This window comes from Onychomys torridus, chromosome 7 (assembly GCF_903995425.1).
Source record: "Onychomys torridus chromosome 7, mOncTor1.1, whole genome shotgun sequence".
NCBI classification, from domain to species: Eukaryota; Metazoa; Chordata; class Mammalia; order Rodentia; family Cricetidae; genus Onychomys; species Onychomys torridus.
The window spans coordinates 60,870,108-60,889,961 of NC_050449.1; the positions used below are offsets into that span (position 1 = coordinate 60,870,108).

General features: G+C 46.8%; 1 protein-coding gene across 2 annotated transcripts in view; it reads right to left on the minus strand.

Annotated features, from left to right (window-relative positions):
- The window catches only part of Tln2 (talin 2), a 423,718-nt gene that overhangs the window by 56,967 nt on the left and 346,897 nt on the right, over nt 1-19,854 (minus strand). For both annotated transcript variants that reach the window (XM_036191895.1, XM_036191894.1), the window contains exons 38-44: nt 16,083-16,223; nt 15,390-15,571; nt 13,524-13,656; nt 10,947-11,048; nt 8,262-8,432; nt 2,358-2,504; nt 115-216 (exon numbers count right to left, since the gene is read on the minus strand). In XM_036191895.1, coding sequence (XP_036047788.1) covers nt 115-216; nt 2,358-2,504; nt 8,262-8,432; nt 10,947-11,048; nt 13,524-13,656; nt 15,390-15,571; nt 16,083-16,223 — 978 coding nt within the window. The remainder of the gene's footprint in view (nt 1-114; nt 217-2,357; nt 2,505-8,261; nt 8,433-10,946; nt 11,049-13,523; nt 13,657-15,389; nt 15,572-16,082; nt 16,224-19,854) is intronic.

A 19,854-nucleotide genomic window follows, 5' to 3' on the forward strand; every position in this document is an offset into this window, starting at 1 on the left:
ACTGGCATCATGGGCTGGCCACTCTCTCCAGCTCAGATCCCAGATTTGAAGACGTGGATGGCGGCAGACAGAAGGGCAACCCACAGTGGGTGGGGCGGCTCCTTTTCTCCTTACCATTTCCTGAGCTGTGACGGCAATAGCTTTGGAGTATTTAACCACGGTTGTCTGGTAGTCAACGAATGTTCCCTTTGGTTCTGGAGGTGTGCCTTCATCCAGCTGTGGAGAAGAGAAGAGCCCAGGAGTCATAAGAAGCCTGCTCAAGCGGAGGCTGTACTTGTAAGAATTAGAAACTCAGGAAAAATAGAGAGGCCTTCAGAGGTGTTTTGATCCAAACTCAACTCCAACTTCTATAATCAGAATTCCAATGGAGGTGTAAGACATCCAGAGGACACAGGCAAGATGGGGCCCTGGTTCTATCTTACAGGAGTGGGCAGTATTTCAGAGGAATAGTGATTTAGTTAAATCTTTCAGATAAGGAGGAGGTTGTCCACATAAACAGTAGGGAAGGAACGCCAGGAAGAGGGAAAGCATTCTAGCACATGGCAATACGCGTGAGTCTGGAGATGCTTCCAGGAGAATACAGAGTGGTGGAAGATGAGATGGGACAGGAGGCAGAATCTACCTCACCAAGGACTCCCGTACCAATACTACAGCCCACCGACATCTGTGCTGGGGAACACCTAGTGATGATGGTCTAAGTCAACAACAGAGAACTGGAGCACCTAAGAACAACCCGCTGCTTGCCTGCACCAGCAATTAGGAAAAGGAAGAATGGATGACTATGAAGACGGAGGGGGCTGGGGAGTCAAAGACTCCAGTGGAGGAAAAGCCTGCCCACTTCACCACTATCAACCTCTTCATCACCACAATGTTGAATAGCACCCAATGATATTCCAGGATCGGCAACAAAGGGTGTGAAAATCGACACGGGGGACCAACTATTGTGAGGACAGCATCAGCAAAGGGGAAGGGGCATGGAGAGGGGTGGGAGTGAGGCAAGATCTGTTGGATGGAGGTCTTGACATCACAGTGGGCCCTGGACAGGCAACTGAGGAAATCTCACAGTAAGTGAGGCTCATGGGCTGTCAAAGAAAGACTTCAGGGACCGCCTTTCACTTTCTGGGGATTTATAGGACATTTCCCTATTTTTACATTAATACTGAGAAAAAGAAAAAGAGGGTTGTTTGACTTTTAACTGCTACTAAGAAACTGTGAACTCCATTATTTAACATTGCTGATGGACACGTGGTTTGCTTTCAAAGTTTTGGTGTTCTGAAAGTCAAACAAAATCTCCTGAGTCTCATTCAATGGCCTTGAGGAGGATGGGAAATTTACTTATTATTTGCCAAGCCATCCACATTTGAATCATAAGCAGCACACAGTGGCTACTGATAGAGACTTTGAGAAAGTAGAGCCTCAGGTCTTCTAAGGGAGACACGGTCCAATGCATGCTCCTTCACTAGTGAGAAGATGATGCAGAAGGCTGAGGGGCCCTTACTCTAACGATCATTCCATGGAATCATTCCTTTATAGAGACAGGGGCAACTAATCGCTCCATCAGCAATTTAAGACTGCATATTATCCCGAAACACTACACTGATGTTTTCACAATCCAACAGCAGGCATTCTCTTACAACAACTGTTTACCCCAACACTATCAAAAGGACATGACTAGAGACAGAATCCTTGCAGGAAAAACAGAAACCATGGAGCTGAAACCCTCTTCAATCTGAAACATTGTCAACTGATTGGTTGCTGAGTAAGAAAATGACTCCTGTTGTCCCCATAACTGTCGCCTCTGAGAGCTCACCATGGCCTTTCACACACACTCGTTAATGGTTTATGCATTTAAGTAGATGCCAACAGCATAAGGCGTTTGAGAGTCCCATTAAAGATTCCTAGGTCCCACTTAATTGAGACTGAAACAGACCAAGTCGGGGTGGAGTCCAGGGTCTTATATTTCGCAAGTTCCCCAGTTCCCATGTAGCCATCCCAAGTGCTAACACCCAGAAATCACTTTCTACCTCCTCTTGGGGTTTGTACCCCATCACAGGCCTATGACAAGGACACAAGGTGTAGGTAATTATTTCCATTTTCCAAACAAGGAAACCAATGACTCTTTCACAATGTCCACTTTGCCACATATGAACTGGGAAGAATTACACAGTGGTTTACAGAGCTGATGAATTAAGAAAGAATAATATGTTGGGTCTGCTCATTAGCTACACCCTTCAGGAAAAGAAGTCTTGCTGGTCTCCGCCTTGACTGACAATCAGTTTCCCAGAGAAGATCATGGTATGTGAGAGAGATGGAGATGTGGTTGAAGGGGTTCTTTCTAGGAGCTAGCTGAGGCCTACCTTGCTCATGGCCTCTGCGATGGCATCCACCATGCCACCCACAAGCCCCACTTCACTGGCAGCTTCATTCAGGGTCACCATAATGTCGTCCACAGCCTCCTTCATCAGCTGGGCGGCCTCCGTGATGGCATCATGGGTGTGCTGTGCCTGGGAAGGGAATTAAAAATGTCTGAAGTAACATGAATCGTTGTTCATTCCCAAGAACCACTTGATCTGCTAAGAATAACCCTAGAAAATCAGAAGACAGGGCTGGGCAGGGTGATGCATGTCTATGATCCCGGCACTCAGGAAGCCAAGGCATGAGGCCCTCATGTTTAAGGCTAACTTGAGCAGTACAGTGAGACTTTTGAAAACAAACAAGCAAGCCCCAGGCGAATCACCCCCCAGAAACACAACCATGTAATTAATAATTTCAAAATGTTTCCTTTCCCTGATTTCATACATTTACTTGCAGAATCAAACATAATCCCTTCTTACAATAAAAAGAGAAAATTGCAGCACCAAACTGTCCAGACTAGCTTTATATGCTGCTATATTCAGAACAGTAGAGAATGCTACAGGTTCCTAAATACACAAATTGATACATTTAATTTAAAAATCCATAATACAAAGGAAAAAATGTTTTCAAAACAAACGTACTTGTCTTCAACGTTGCCCAGCACACTACCATTCTCATTCCATAAGCAAACTGGATTACGGAAATATATGTAGGGACATATAAGAGAAATAAATCTGCAGAGAGCATACGGGGCTTTAGAACTAGGTGGTAGGTTATATTGCTCCAACACTGGCAGACTAGCTGAGGAACATCCTCCAAGGGCTGATGCTCTGCAGGTAAACCGGAGTAACCATGTGGTCTTCAAACAATATCCTGGACACTTGCCAATGTCAAGGGTGGAAACCGGGGCTCAAAGTGAATTAGTGAATGGCTATGAGACAATGCCAGTTGCAGGGCTCCCTAGCAGACAGCTCACACTTGGGAAGATGGGAGAGCTAAGCTATGGGTGCAGGAAACCTAGGTTCTGGTTCTGCCTCTACCACTGACTAGCTACATGGCAGGGCTCGGCTTCCTTTTCAGTGAGACGGGAGGACTGTGAGAAGTCCACACTCTAGAAGTCTGATGAGCCACACAGGTGCAGACACCTCATGCATAAGAAGGTCAGGCCGGCGGGAAACTCTACCTAACCCTGTGTGATGTGACCTAATGCCAGTGACTTACATGTCACAACCACACTGTCCTCAAGTACTGAGTCTGCCTGTGCAACAGCTGTGGTTATCCTGGCCAAACTCCGGGTTGTGGACCTCCCCAAAGGCCCAAGATACTGCATCTTTACTTTGGTGAATATGAAGGAAGGGAAGCCAGTGGGACACAGACAAGGGGAACTCCTTGTTTTTGTTTTTAAATCAAAGAACTCCATGAAGAGGCAGTGTGAGCCATGGGCCTGGGAAACAAGAAGAGCTCCTCAAATATGGTATCTGGGAAGATGTCAAACACGCTTCTTTCTCACAGCTATCCTCGGGACGCTCGTCAGGACACACATTATTCTGCCTTTGGGATGGAACTGAGTAAGCTCATGATTTAGTTCCATAGCTGACTTCGTGGCCTTATTCTCCTACGAGTCTTAGAGGTGGTATTCCTGTGCAGAACTCTCTAGGGAAAGCCTCTAAACCCACAGGTTCTGGTTACACAAGGTCAGACAGAGGGGGGGGGGGTTCCCTTGACATTTCAGCTGCAATGTCAAAGCTATTGACACAACTCTACATGACCGCATCAAAGCTAAACCCGTGTTTCGGGGAGTGAGGCGAACCACTGCCAATCAGAGGCTTGCTTTTACCTGCGGCCTTCACAGGTCTCTGGAGTGCAAACTCTTAACAAGGGCAGTTTGTGCTATGGAGGGCAGTTTGTGCTTCTCCCTCTGGCGGACAGACTATTGAAACAATGCTCCCCAAGAAACTGGAGTCTCCCCCAGGAATTTCATGCTGGGAAAAGCAAAGGCTGAATCCTGGTGCAAGTCCTAGAGGGAAGCTCTCTTCTAGGAAGAGATTTCACAGTTGGACACTAGTCGGACCACCTTGCTGGAGAGATTGGAGGCCAGACAATGGTGATGGGCAGGACCACACCATGATTTGGATTGCTTAGCCATGCATACTTCTTGCCCTCAATTTAAACCTAAACTTGGGACTTGGAAGTTACTGGACGCCTCTATTTATTTTTCTTCCCAATGTGGCTGTAACGAATACATTTTTCTCTGCCTTTCGCCATTCCTTGTCTCTTCAATTGACTCACTGAGGGCAGGTGCCAAACCTAGCTTGTCAGCACACAGCCACTTGGGAGTAGGCATTGAGGATGCCATAGACCGAAGTAGAGCCAGGGTCTGACCTTAACAACTCTGGAAATGAGAATGTAATTCAGGGAAAGCTTCAGTGAACCACAGAATGGTCTTTGAACCCCTCAGTAAACATCTTTGCTCTTGGATAGCCCAGAAATAAAGTACCTCACTGTCTGCCCCTGAGATGAGCTAATGAAATCTCTAGAAGGTTTGTTCTTCTTTATTATTCACCTTCTCTCTTTCCTCTCTCCTGTGTGTATATATATATGTTCATGTGTGTGAATGTATGTGTAGTTGCATGTGTGCATGTGCACATGAGTGTAGACATCAGAGGTTGACCTTAGGTGTCATCTTTAGTCACTTTCCACCTTATTTTGAGAGAGGTTCTCTTGCTGAATCTGTAGCTCATTCTCTGGCTTGACTGGCTGGCCAGTGAGCCTCAGGTCTCTGGGGCAGAAACCACCTGCGTGTACTGCACTGCCCAGTTTTGTAGGCAGGTGCTGAGGGTCTGAACTCAGGTCTTTGTTCTCGAGTGGTAAGCACTTTACTGATGGAGCCGTCTCCTCATCCCATGGGCTTCATATCTGAGTTTTACAGATTTCTGGAGTGTCAGCTCAGAGTTCACCTCCTCTATGACATCCCTAGGCATGACTTCCTCACCATGGCCTTCTGCTCTAAAGCCCAGGGGCAAGTTTCATCTTCTTTAAACAGCCTGGCCCCAGTCCATACACTGTGGGCTGGCTGAGCACACTAGCTTTAGACGTCCAAAGATGTAGCGGGATCTCAATGAAATCACACTTTAACAACCAGCAGCCCTCTAGGAAGCGAAGCGACCAGGCCAACAATGAAGTCATTATTTTAGGGTCTGGAGCGATTCCTTATTACTGCTCCTCGAGAAAAACCACATCTGTTCTTTCTTGGACACGTGTCTGAGGACGGCTTCCAAGGAGCCTTTTCCTTCCGGATGGGACTCCCACTACAAAGGCCAGGATGGCAGGCAAAGACATCAGAGCAGCATGGAAAATGGGAGAAGCCTACAGGAGTGCGGGAATGGCTGTCAAAACTTTAGGGGTGGGGCAGGACAACAGGTAATCCCAAGGGGATAAGGCTAGGCTGGGGGCTGCATGCAGCAAACTTGAAGGGAATTCTATAGAAGAGAATGGGGGTGGGATGACCCAGAAGATTCTCAAGGGCGCATGCACGTGCCTTGGCGTCTTGTGTTATTACTGGTCTGATTGGCACGGGGTGTCAGCCCTCAATGGCCTCAAGCGCCCTATGTAGCCGAAGAACAGCTGACCGTGACTTCTGATCCTCTTGCCTCCTCCGGGAAGGGCTGGGATTATAGGTATTGTGTCACCGCTCACGGGGCTTGGTGGATGCTAGGCTAGTGCTCCGTCAACTGAGTTACACCTCACATTCTTGTTTTTAAACACCACTCTCATTCAGATTCTATCAGAAGGCATTCATAATCAACCTTACTGCTCAGGAGACGAGACAAGGAAATGAAGCTGCCAGCAAGAGACAGCACTGGGATTTGAACCCTTTTTGTCTAAGTCAGACCCTGGAGTGCTTGTTTTAACAAACCAGAACTACTGGTGACTACTTAACATTTTATTATGTGTTTATTTAAAATAAACGTGTACAGTTATTTAGTGTATGATGCATGGTGTGTGTGTGTGTGTGTGTGTGTGTGTGTGTGTGAGAGAGAGAGAGAGAGAGAGAGAGAGAGAGAGAGAGAGAGAGAGAGACAGACAGACCCTGCCTGCCACAGCACATGGGTGGAGGCCACAAGATAACTGAAGGAGTTGGTTTTCTCCTTCAACACTGTGGGTCCTGGGAACTGAGCTCAGATCAACAGGCTTGGTGACAATGACCTTTACCAGCTGAGCCAACCTGCCAGTCTGACAACATTTTAACTTTGTTTCTTCTATAAATGAGATAAACAATACCAAACCAACAGCAAATAAAGCTTAAAAAATATTCCCCCAAACAGTCACATCTAAGTTGATTATTTATGTGGTCTTTTGGGCCTCTAAGCAAAAGGTCTAAAGGAGCAGACTTGATGCCTGTTACTGGGGTGAAGCCTGTTACTTCAGCTCTTGGAGGGGGATTACAAATTTGAGGCCATCCCTGGGATACAAAGCCATTTAGGTCATTTCTGAGAAAGAGAGGGTGGAAGAGAGAGAGAGAGAGACAGAGAGAGAGGGGGGGGTGGACATAAGTAATAAAATAAAATATGGGTCTGTCTTGGCATTAGCTGTCAACTTGACATAGCCTAGAATCACTTCAAAAATCTCATGTGAGGAACTGTCTTTACCAGACTGGTCAGAGGGTATGTCGGTGAGGGATTTCCTTAACTGAGGGCCCAGCCCATTTTGGATGGCACACCTTTAGGCTGGTGGTCCTGGGTGAGCAAGGAAGCGATCTGAGCACAAGTCCACAAGTCCAGGAACAAGCGAGCTGGTAAGCAGCATCCCTCCATGGTTCCTGCTTCTTCCAGCTCCCTGCTTTAACTTCCTTCCTGACTTCCCTCAGTGATGGACTGCCTTGGCAGTGTAAGCCAAATAAGCTCTTTGCTCCTCTAAGTTGCTCTGGGTCAGAAAGAAACTAGAACAGGTGGTGCTATTTCCCTGTTCAACGGTTCCCACTAGCTCCCACGACTTATAGAACAGACATACTCCCTAGCAAAGGAGATGAGATGTATCAGTACATCTTGATCCAACTTGTCCAACTGTGGTCCTCATCTGTGCATTCTAGATCAACCAGACTGCTTACAATTTTCTAAAGGCACCACATTCTTTTGTAATTCTTTATATACCCATGCTGTTGCTGAGTTGTTATTTGTTTATTTGGGTATGTGTATATGCATGTACACCTAAGTATATGCATATACACCATGTATGTACAGGCTGGAAGAGGGCATTAAATTATAGGTGTTGTGCAATACTTGATGTGGGTGCTGGGAACGGAAGCCGGGCCCTCTGCAAAAACAGCAAGCGCTCTTCTAAGCCACCTCTTCAGGCCCTGTTACCACTTCTTAAGTTCTAAGCAAAATGTGGCACAAGGTCAGTCATTCATGAGAGACTGTTGCCATGCCTGACTCTTAAAAGAAACTTCCTGAAGAAATGTCCTTCTTACAGACAGACAGGGTGGTAGTGGTAGGGTACTGTTAATGTTAAATTAGCATCTCTTGGGCTGGGGAGTTAGCTCAGTGGTAAGAGTGTTTGCCTAGCATGTATGAGGCCCTCCAACCCTGCAAAAATAACTAAGTAAACTAAATCACCATCCTATAAGAAGAACAGAAATCACCTTCACTGAAAGCAAATGGTGTTCCTTCATGCAAGTTAGGTATCAACACCTAGCAGGGACACAGTAAGTATACCGCCTCTGTTCCCATAATAATCATACCATGCACTCTCCTGCCTACATAGCCTACCAAGAAAAGGGAACTTGTGAATAACCCTCAACTCTTGCCTGTTTGGAAAGTCACTGGGTTATTTCTCCTTTAGACTGGAAAAGACAACACAGGAGGGAACTTGGAATCCCAAGCCAGCCTTGATGCCTTGAACCATACCTTGGGGTTTCCTCCACCTTCTTTGGCTGCATACAGCATCTGCAGGGCGGACTCTGCAAGTGTCTTGGTCTGGTCCAGCACTGTCATCTGCTGTTGATGGTCCAGCATCTTGGAGGCGACCCCAACTGCAGCTAAGATCAAGGGCTCAAAGTAGCTTGCCAACTGTGTCACCTTTCAAGAAAGAGAAGTCCCAGATGCATCATGTAAGTTCAGGCCTCCTTCTGGAGGGGCCCCTTGGTGAGAAGGGGGTTTGGAGCAAGGACGGGATGACTCAGAGGAAAAGACATATTTGGCTATAACTTGCCTTCAAAAATAACCACTATTTAACAGTCTATTGCTTGGGTTTTCTTCCTTCAAGGAATCCTCCATCTCCTCTCCATATATGGTAAGAAACTCACTCTGGGATTTAGAGGTAGACACTAGACTTAGACCCAATTTTATAAATTGTTAGTTTTGTAAGTAAGAACTGTTAAGAATAAAGGACATCTTGCAGATTCGGAAGGGAAGGGGACTAGAAGAAGGAGATGGTAGTGAGGTGGAGAGAATCGCAAGGTTCGCAGTAGACAGTCCAACTGGCGTCGCCACCAAGCCCTGACCAAACCTCGGGAGTGGAATAAAAGCCAACTGACTTTACCACTGTCTAGCTGCTTTGTTTGGCTCAACCTGGGAAAATAAAAAAGCTTGTCAAAGGGCTGGGAATGCAGCTCAGTGGTAAATCACTTTTCTAATGTGTAAGTAAGGGGGTCCTGGGGTATGGTCACCAGTGGTAAAACCAAACCAAACCAAACCGAACTTCACAACCAAAAGAACAAAAACAAAACAGATCAAGACAGTTATCATACTGCCCTAGGATAGACTTCCTTCAGGCGGACCGTGCCACCCACATACATGCAATACATGTATATATGCTGGACATTTGGGTGCCACCCACATACATGCAACACATGTATATATGCTGGACATTTGGGTACCCTAGAGCCAAATGTTACAAATATTTATCAGGCACATGCCCTGTGCTAGCTCTTCGTTAAATGTTTCCCATCCAATTCCTTAATCTTGCTCCAGTTTTAAGAGGCAGATCCAGATGAAGAGAAACTAAGGCAAAGGTGTGGGCTGTATGCTAAAGTGATGCAGCTGGGTGGAGATGAGGTGGGGACTGGGCTCACTTCACAGCCTGGCTCTAGGCTCCCACCCGCTTATCTCTGCTGCCTTTCATACTTTAATTTGTAGTGAGTGCTGCTGCCCTCAGACTTGAGAAGTTCATGGCTAGGTATCTGTTTCTTGCTCTGTGATGTATATGAAGCCTGACGGTGATAGAGTGACACCCCTCTGTGTAACAGCTAAAGGACCATATTTTTGTATCTGGCTCCATCTAGTCTCACCCTAATAAAACAAACCAGCACCAATGGCTAGTCTAATTCCTCATTTTTGTGCAGTCATAACTCATTGCGAGGATTCCCCCCCCTTTTTTTTTTGGAAGCTGAGGATCAAACCCAGGGCCTTAGCGCTCTACTACTGAGCTAAATCCCCAGCCCCGAGGATTCCCATTGAGGATTGAAGATTTCTATGTAAATCTTCAGCCTGTGTCTTCATTAAGGCTTTTTTCCCATCACATGGAGGAAAGGCAAGTGTTCTGGGGATGTACGCAGAGAGAGACCACCACACACAAGTAGGCACTGGGTCAAAAACAAAGCAAGTGGTGGGGGAATTATGAGGACAAGCCCAGGTATGAGTAGCAGTGTCTGAAAGAAAGAACAACACTAGTCATTGCTGCCAACAGTGAGAAGGGACTCCTGGCCAGCAATAAGAATACTTCTGCTCTGTTGTTCTCATTAGGTTATATCTTATAGAGATGTGAGCGGGGCTACTGCTGACTTGCTGTGCCTTTATGTGCATGTGTGTCTGCACTCATATTTGGATACATGTGGAGGCCAGAGACTGATATCTGGTATTTTCCTCAATTGCTCTCCACTTTATTTTATTTGTGTGTAAGGTGTGTGTGCATGTGTATGATTGGGTCTGTATGACCATTTCCACATGTGACAGACTAGAAAGGTCTAGTGTCTTCCTTGATCACTCTGCCTTATTTCCTTGAGAAAGGATCTCTCACTGAATCTCCAGAATCCGCCTGTCTCTGCCCCACAACACTGGGGTTACAGGCACACACAGCAATGTTGGGCTTTCTACAGGGTTGCTTGAGATTCAAACTCAGGTCTCCATTCTTACACAGTGAGTTCTCTTACTCACTGAGCCATCTGTCCCTTGATCTTAATTTCTGAGATAGAGTCTCTCACTGAACTTGGAGCTTGCAGATTTGGCTAGAATGGCTGGCCTATGAGCTCCAGAGATCCCCCTGCCTCTGCCTCCTCTGTGCTGGGTTTACAGGTGTGTATCATTGCCTCTAGCTATGTGGGTCCTGGGGATCCAAACTCTGGTCCTCAGGCTCGCATAGCAAGAACTTTACTTGAGACACTTCCCCAAACCTCTCTGGGTGCATCTGAAAGGAGCCCTTGAAGACCAGGAAGGAGGATGGAGGCAGAGCACGGGTGGATCTGGCTCCCTGCTGCCTGTTTTGTCCAGATGTGGAGGACCTCCACATCTGGAGGTCCCAGCCGGAGCAAGCCCACCTCCCAACACACACACTTCCCCTCTCTCTCTTAGCAGGATTCCCTGATTGCACATTACCTTATGTCCCAGCTGGGCAGCTTCCCCTCGAGCTGCGGTGGCAATGGGATCAATAAGATGCCCGATTTCCTGGACCACCGAGGTCAGCTGCTCCTGCAGGGCCTGGTAGAGAATTGTCAAGGTCATTTGCTAATAGTTCCCTACAGTGCTGTGTCATTCTGAAAAGCCCTTTATCAAGGACAAGGGGACCTGCGTGAAATCAGAATGTCTGGATGCTCCCCTGATCTTCCATTCCCTGGCTTGCCTTGCTCCCTTCTCTCTCCTCAGATGAGCGATGAGGCAAGCCTGAAAGAAGTGTTTCTCACTGGCTTCATTCCCACAGCCCTGACAACTGATGCTGGTGGTGTCTTCATGGGAGGTTATATAGCATGATTACTGGGAATGTGGAATAGCTGTACTTTCCAACGAGAGACAACTTGGTCCAAATGGCAGCTCATGGGAGACTAAGGGAACATCCAGGTCTTGGTGTTCTCAGAACTTAAAGAGGAGGGAAAGGGTGATATGAAAATGTGATCGGTTCTCTGAGGGTGCATCATGAAGACACTAGGTGGGCTATATGCAGAGCTTAGTCAGACTTTGCTCACTGTCCTTGGTGGCTTGTAGGCAAATATTGGAATTGACACTCATCAGGTCTGACATGGTTTAAGCTCTTTGTGCCAAGGAAAGGAGTTCAGGCTGTTAAGAGATAGGGAAGGAAAGCCAGACAACGCTGGGAGGAGGTCGGTGGGGGATGAGAAATTCAAAGCTGGAGATGAACTTGAAACAGAAAAATCCCATCCGCTTCTCAGAATCACCTTAGGAACTGGATAGGCTCAGCGTTACTAGACAAAAGCACTGGGCATCTTAGAGATAGATGTACGTCCCACATGTCATCTAATAAAGTGACAATCTCCTTCCTGCATTTGTTACCCTGCCACAGAACCATGGTGCACTTGAGCACGAGGGCTTCAGGCAGAGTTCACTCTGGGGGAAAAAAAGCTTAAGGGGCAAGCTTGAAAACAACACAAAAAAGAGCTGGAGAGATGGGCAGGCGGACAGCAGCTTCCCTAGAGTCCAAAGGCCTTATTTAGCTAATTATTATCCTCACACACTTAATGTGATTATCGACAAGAATGCCAGAGAAACCCTTTGGTGTTTTATGATAGGTGGTTTGTTAAATTCAATATTGTATAATGAAAGCCCTTGGGGGTACATTTTCTACTTATTAGGGGAGATAAGGCAGAGGATGTAGTTTAGAAGGGATGGAGAGGGGGCATTTCCGGGGTGGTGGTTATGGAATTTGGGGGAAGGGTAGTGTTTAAGTAGCCCTGGCTGTCCTCGAACTCACAGAGCTCAAACGGCCTCTGCTTGCTGAGTGCTGGGATTAAGGGTGTGTGACACCAAACTTGGCTTCATCTCGGCTTCTTGACCTGGGGGCTCCTTAAAGACAAGTCATCAATACACACACTGCACGTGTGTTAACTGTATGTATGTCACCTTGAAGAACAGGCTTAAAAGAGTAATTCTAGCTTTTCACATGGTTACAATGCTTAGTCCTGCTCCTCATTTCCTGGAAGTGTGTGTGTGTGTGTGTGTGTGTGTGTGTGTGTGTGTGTGTGTGTGTGTGAAGCCGAAGTAGAACAGAGAGCTCTATTAATGAAAACGAGCATTGCTTAGCTCTAGGTCCACTGCTTAGAGAGCGGGGACAGAGCTCGTTATGCTTACATTCTATGGCAGTAAGGTAATAACACCATCCATGCAAACTAAACGCTTTCTGAATGTTGAATACTGTGCTCTAGTAGAGAAATAAGTATGGATTGTGAACTTTGCCTGGGTAACAAGCAACTCAAGAGAGACTACCAAGAACAGATAAAGTGAGGCTGGGGCGATGCTCAGGGGATAAAGTGTATGATAAACAAGCACGAGGACCTGCGTGTCTATAACCCAAGTGCAGGGGAGTGGGGGATTCTAAGGGCTCACTGGCTAGCTAGCCTAGCTGAGGGTAAGCTCCAGGTTCTGGAGAGGATCTGTCTTAAAAAAATAAAAAAAGATAGAGGAGCAATTGAGGTCTCCAGCTCCACATGGGTGAGAACTCCCATACACACATGTGTATAACACACAGGGAGAGAAAGGATAAAGTGGTCTAAATTATAGGATGCTAAGCCCCCCTTCCCAATGCACACATATGAGATAAATAACAACTCGGGGCACAACTCTTTATTCTGGATGGGATCAAATGCATTAGAGTTTAATGCCAAACTTGCCCAAAAAAGTTCAAAGACAAAAATGTGGCCAGAGAGAAGCATTCAAGCTTTGCATGCCCAGGCCTGCTCCTGCACGGACCCACGCAACTGAACACAGCGGTCCACCTTAGGACACAGAAGTAGCCCACAGTGGCCATTCTCCTGCAAACTTTAGCCTGGTCTGAACACTCCTCTCTAGCTGGCATGCTCTTTCCCACGCCCTCTTTCTCTTCTGAACACTGGGACTACTCCCTCGCCTGACTTCCCTGGTTGGTGCCACAGGGGAGGGCTGTCCATTATCACACTCCAACATTAGAAACATCTCCTCCCATTTCCTCTGGAGTTTCCAGCCTACCTCCACAGAGATGTCGTCCCTCGTGGCCAGGCTCTGGCTGACTGCCGCCAGGGAGGCCTGCTCAATGTCCCTGATGCACCGATTGATGCCATCAATGGAGTAGTCACACTCCCTCTGCCCAGGGGCCTTGTCCCTAAAAGGGACAGAGGAAACCAAACAAAAGTACGTAAGACTTCAACATGTCACATCTTGCTCCTCTACTGGTGGGCGAGGAGCCCCTGTCACATTTCGACATGATCACCTTGACTAAGCAGTGCATCTCTGAGGCTTGCTCAGCAAAACCTGGTACAGAGCCCACGCATTTCTTAATTAACACTTGTACCTGACGTATTTCTAGCAGGAAGAATGGAATCTGGCCCTTCCTCTCAAGCTAATATAGGCAACTGTAAAGGAAGCAATTTGCACTTGGGTGTTTCTTCCACTTTCCACTAAAGTAAAAAAAGGTGTGTGTGTGTGTGTGTGTGTGTGTGTGTGTGTGTGTGTGTGTGTTCTGTGTCCATTTGTACATTTGTATACAACTGCTTGCAAACATCAGCACATGGAGACTCTAAGAGGACGTCAAGTGTCCTATTTTATCAGTCTCTGTGTTTGTCCCTTAAGACAGGGTTTCCCTCTGAAGCTGGGGCTAGTGTGGCAGCTAGCAGGCCCATCAATCCTCATGATTTGTCTCCCACAGTTTTAGGACTACACACCCAGGCCTGGCTTTTTATATGGAGCTAGTTATCCAAACTCAGGCCCTAATGCTTCTGCAAGCCAGCTTCTCTTCATTGAGTCACTGAAAGTGAAAGTGCAGCATCATTTACAGTGCAAACACGCTCAGTGTTCTACAGTGCACACGAGTCATAAGCTCATGGGCTGCAGGAGGAGCTGAAGTATTCAGAGGATTTGTCTTTGCACTACAGTAAGAAAAAGTTTAAGTATGGCTTTGAGCTTCAGAGGCAATTAAGAAGCAAAATGCTATAACTAAGAAAACAAACACATTCCATGTTGTAGGATACTAATTTCTCAACTTGAGAAATGTCGTTTTCTCAGCCTTTGGGTATTACCAAGAAGGTCAAAATACCCAGAGTTAGTGTGGGCTGTAGAATATTCCTTTTGTCTTATTACTAGTCTAAAAGAACTTGAACAGTAGAGCTCTCTAAGCTCCTACGAGTCGATAATTCAGTGTGATGGTTAGAAGGGCTGTGACTGGAGCCTTCGGGTGACCATGAGAACATCTCTTAAGTTCTCTTAACCAAAACTTCACAGTAGTTAAAATGGAAACAATGATAATATCTACTTTAAGATGTGATGATCAGAAAAGGTAATGTAGGTAAAATATATGGAATAATATCTGGTTTATAACAGGTGCTTAGATTTGTTGTTATCGTGGACAGTACTATTCATGGGTCTCAAAAGAGAGAAGAAAGAAATGATTGTAATTTTCTTACTTTGCTTTTCTGTGACTGTAATAAACTTCCTGGGGAGGAAAGAAAACTCCTTTTATTTCACAGGGAAGCCACAGCAGAAGCTCAGTACAGGAACTTAGAGGCAGGAACTGAAGCAGAGACCATGGAATAATGCTGCTTACTGGCTGGCTCAGCTACCTTCCTTATGTAGCCCAGACCCATTTGCCCAGGAATAGCACAAGTATGTGGGCTGGGTTCTCTCACATCAATCATCAATGCCCCACAGACACACCCGTAGGCCAGTATGATGGAGACAATTCCTCGACTGAAGTTCCTCCTTCCCAGGCGACTCTAGTTTGTGTCAAGTTCTTTATCAAGATTAGCCATTACAGTAATGATCAGCATGACACGATGGGTATAATCCCTTCCCACTCTATCCAGATGCAGGCTGGGAACTCTCTCTAGACGAGACACTGACCTGATAGAGGTGATGAGACTCTTAATGGAGTCAGACACTGTGTGGGAATGTCCAGCCAACACAGACCAGGTGGGCGGGTCTTTGGGATTGATGGCCAGAGAGCGTGCGGTGCGGATGAGGTACGATGAGCTCTCCAGCATGGTCTTGGCTGAGACCAAGATCGGCTCCTGTGCCTGGGAGCCCTAAGATCAAGCAACAGAGAAGTGAAAGGTGAGTGTGCAGGGACTAGTAGGTTGGGCCCTAGAAAGTCTTATTCTTATAGTCAGTACTTCTGCTCTGCAGAAGGAAGCTCGGTAACAGAAAGGGTCCAGACTGGGACAAGGTAGGTCCGGGCTTGTTCCTGAAATAATATATATTCCTTTTCTTAAATAAATTTTTTTGAGTATGATGCACTTCCCGAATGAATTGGCCCCAATCCCAGACACAGAGATTATTCTCAGTATCAAGTTATTATTTCTTAAAAGATAGACATTCACTGAGCTTAGCAACTGTGCACGAAGTACCATCCATAGTGACACAGTATGGCAACGTCCTGTGTACACTACTTAGTTCTGCAGACTACTGTGCTTACTACAGTAACACAGTCCAGAGGGCGCCCACACAGGTCTTTGGAGCTTTAACTACCCAGGCTCATTCTACTTCCTACAGAATGGGCCTAGACTCTAGAGTTGCGATTGCTGCAGACTCCCCTACCTCAGAGCTGATCTGAGCAGGGATGCTGACAAACTCAGGGTTTGAGGCAAACGCGGTCAGGTTCTCCACAGCTTCGATCAAGGGGGTGGTAGCACTCCGACACCTATTGCGGTTGTCTTCAGAGAAATCCCCATCCAGGGCCTGATGGGAAAGAAATGGAGATTTCATCCCACTGAGAAGCATGTACCATTCCTAAGCCACAACACCCAACAAGAGAGGATGGTTCAATGGGAATAATACTCCTCAATGAGTAGGAAGCAATTGGAGCGATCCATCCCTGCTGGAGACCAGAGGCCCAGGTAACCATCCTCAGGAACAGTCTAGATGTGCAGCTCAGGACAGCAGTCTTGCTGTCTCTTCCACTTCTGAGAAGGGAGCCTCTTGGAATCCTCTCCTCTGTCTATTCCCTCACAAATGACAAAGATCCTTTACACGGTGTGACACTTCTGACCAGCCTGTCTTCCTTCCTTCCTTCCTTCCTTCCTTCCTTCCTTCCTTCCTCCCTCCCTCCCTCCCTCCCTCCCTCCCTCCCCTTCCCTCCCTTTTTTGTTTCTGGGAATGAAAACCAGAATCTACCCCTAAGCTAAATCTCCAATCCCTCACACTTCCAACTTTCCTAAGTTCTACATCTAAAGCTATCCTATCCCTGTAAGACCAACATCTTGGAATGAAGACAATGGAATTCAATGCAAAAGAGTAGACTAGACCTACCCAACCAAATGGGCAATTCCTAACATACACACACACACACACACACACACACACACACACACACGCACGCACACGCACGCACACGCACGCATACGTCTATCTAGTTAAGGAGGTCACACACAAAAGGGTACCTATTGCACAATTCCATTCATCAAGGTACAAAAACAGGTACAACTAACTGGGGTGTTAGAAGCTGGGTGACACTCTGCAGAAGCTGGGACAGTAATACACAAAGCCAGGGCAGAGGTGACTTCTGGGTGCTGGTTAGGTTCTATTTCTCAATCTAACTATTGTTACTCAGTATGTGCAGCTTGAGATGATTCATTGAGCTCTCGACATAATGTGTTTCTCCTCTATACATTTTATGCCTCATCTGTATTTAATTAGCAGCAGGCTCCACAAGAGGACTGAGTGATCAGACATGTGGATTCATGGCCAGCTTGTGAGGATCCAGGATGTGGCCTGGGATACATGTCAAGCTGCCTTACAAAGGGTTAACACCTGAGGTCAAGCTTCTCCAAGCTTGGACTCCACCTCTTCAACAAAGCAGCTTGAGAAGGAGCACCGCTGCCCTGTCTTCTAGCAGAAGGCTACATGGAGAAGGCAGTTAGGCTTGCAGAAGAATGCAAATTTCCTTGTTAGATGACCAATTAAACTTTTAATTTAATCCTTATGCGCAATCTATAAAAGCCTACTTAGACAATTAGTGAACAAACAAACCGGAGGCTTTGGCATTGTCTGAGCAGCTGGGTCTGAGGTGGGAGTGAGCTGTTCCTCAGTAAGGCAAGAGGAGGCAGGCACTGTAATACTGAAGGCTATTTCTGAGTAACAACGGCATTCCAGCCAGGCCTTGGCAGCTTGGGATAATAATTACATAGCCACAATGCTAATATTTTCAGAGGCATTCATTCCCATGAGCCTGCTCACTTACCATCCTCAGTAATTACGGTGCCTGGCTTCCCTCACCCAACAGACCCTGACCCTGCTCTAACCTCTTAGATTCAACCATTCTTCGAGGCCCACTGGAGACCTTAACAAATGCCTGTTACTTCTTGCTCACATGCATGGCCCACCTCTAATTGCCCTCCTGTACTCACTAGATGTTGAGTCTACATTGCTGCCCTGGCCATATGGAAAAGGGTTACCTCAAAGTGCTGATCTCACTGTGCTATTCATGTTATAAGCTCCTCAAGGTTGGGTGCTACCAAGACACAGAGGATACCAGTGGGAGGCACGGTGGTGGAGGCCACCTGGCAGGTGCCTGATACAAATGGTCCCAGCCAAGAAAATGGGTGAAGCAGAAGGATGGTCAAAGTGAACTCTGGAGACCAAGGAACTTGGGCAATTCCACAAGTTGCATTGCCTGGGTGCTGAAATGACATGGTTTCCTTTCTTCCTCTCCCCTCTCCAAACTCAGGCCTGCTCCTTTCCTACCTCCTTCTCTGTCTGCAAGAATGGGAACCATCTGACCAGGTCATCAACCCTCATTTGAACTTACACAAACTGAAAAGATGATTCGAGGTAAATCTGAAGGAACAGTTCTCAGTGGCACAGCCTTAAAAACATGGACCAATGGCTTGCCAAGAGGATTTTTTTCTTTGGCTCAGCACAGATCCTAAAAACCACATCTCATGGAGCCCACTGTTATTCACAGGACGGCACTGAACAACATGGGCTATGGCAGAAACCTACATCACCCACCTGCTTTGGCTTTCAAAAGGGAAAAGCTATTTCCTCAAAAGGAGGCATTGGGCATTAGAAAGGATGATCTGTAAAGCTATTATTTCACTTCCCAATTTTGCTTCTACTGGTTGTGACTGAGCCAACCTAAGTGAAATGGACACTCAAGTCAGCACCACAGGGAAATGCCGAGCAGCTACAAATGCTTCCTTGTGCCCGGTCCATATCACAGAACGTCTCCTTCGACACCAATGGGGTAAATTCACTGGGTTGTATATTCAGAACCTGGGGAAAAGAGCACCCCCTGCCCCTGAGCCCACTCTTCCTTGAGTCTTCAGTCTAACCTCCCAGGCATGTAGGGAAAACACTCAAGGACTCAAGGGGTTAAAGATCACTGAGTGCCCACCTGCTTTCCCCAATAAAACTAGCACCTGGAAACACGACATGATTTACTCAGTCACTCTGCTACTTGCTGTCATGTCTCAAACCACCACCCGAGACACCAACTCGCTTCTTTCCTACAGACCTTAGACAACAACCAAGGCAGCAGGGCCTAAGATGTCCCAGAGGGGTCCCCACCCCGATCTGAAGGACTCTACCTTACCAGTCCAAACATAAGGATGACCAGAAAAAATATACTTACAGCCAAGTCAAATTCAATTAGAGAGAGCCGGATCGGGTGTCTGCGGCACTCACTGGAAGGGCCTAATTGCAAAAATCCAAGCCCTCACTCTGCGGTGAACGACAAGGCCAAACTTCAACTTCTCAGCAAAACAAAAGCTGGGGTTGCATAATTTCCACTTGGCACTCAAACCTGAGTGGCTGCACATTTAAAATACCATTCCATTCCTCACAGCTGATTCAAGGCTAGGTAATGAGCATAATGGAGAGAGAAACTCAGCCGGCGGTGTTCTTGCAACTCACCCTGCAGTGAGAGCCCTCCCTGGCAGGGGACAGGCTGAAGTGGGTTCTCGCTGGGCTATGCTTGGGGAGTTTAAGGAATGCCATCAGTAGATGACCTAAGGTCTCAGTGGCATGCTGTTTGCTCCCTTCCTCGTAGCTGGAAGGGTGTGGCAGCTGGGCGTACGTCTGGGCACGGCCTCATGGCGCAAGTCAAACACACACTAAGGAGGCTAAGACAGCAAAAAATGCAGCCGTGACTGACACTCTCTTGACTGCTCAGGAAATTAAAGATCCGTTGGTTTTTCTGTTTCACGGGATACCTAACCGTTCCTTCAAATAGGAAATCCATTTGGTACAGCGCAGGGGGCACCAAGGAAGTGACCTCTGCCATTTTCTTATTAGTGAGTGAAAGGCAACGCTCAAGAACTGGCCAGCAAACCCTGCCACACAGTGGGAACTGAAAACTCTGGGCACATTT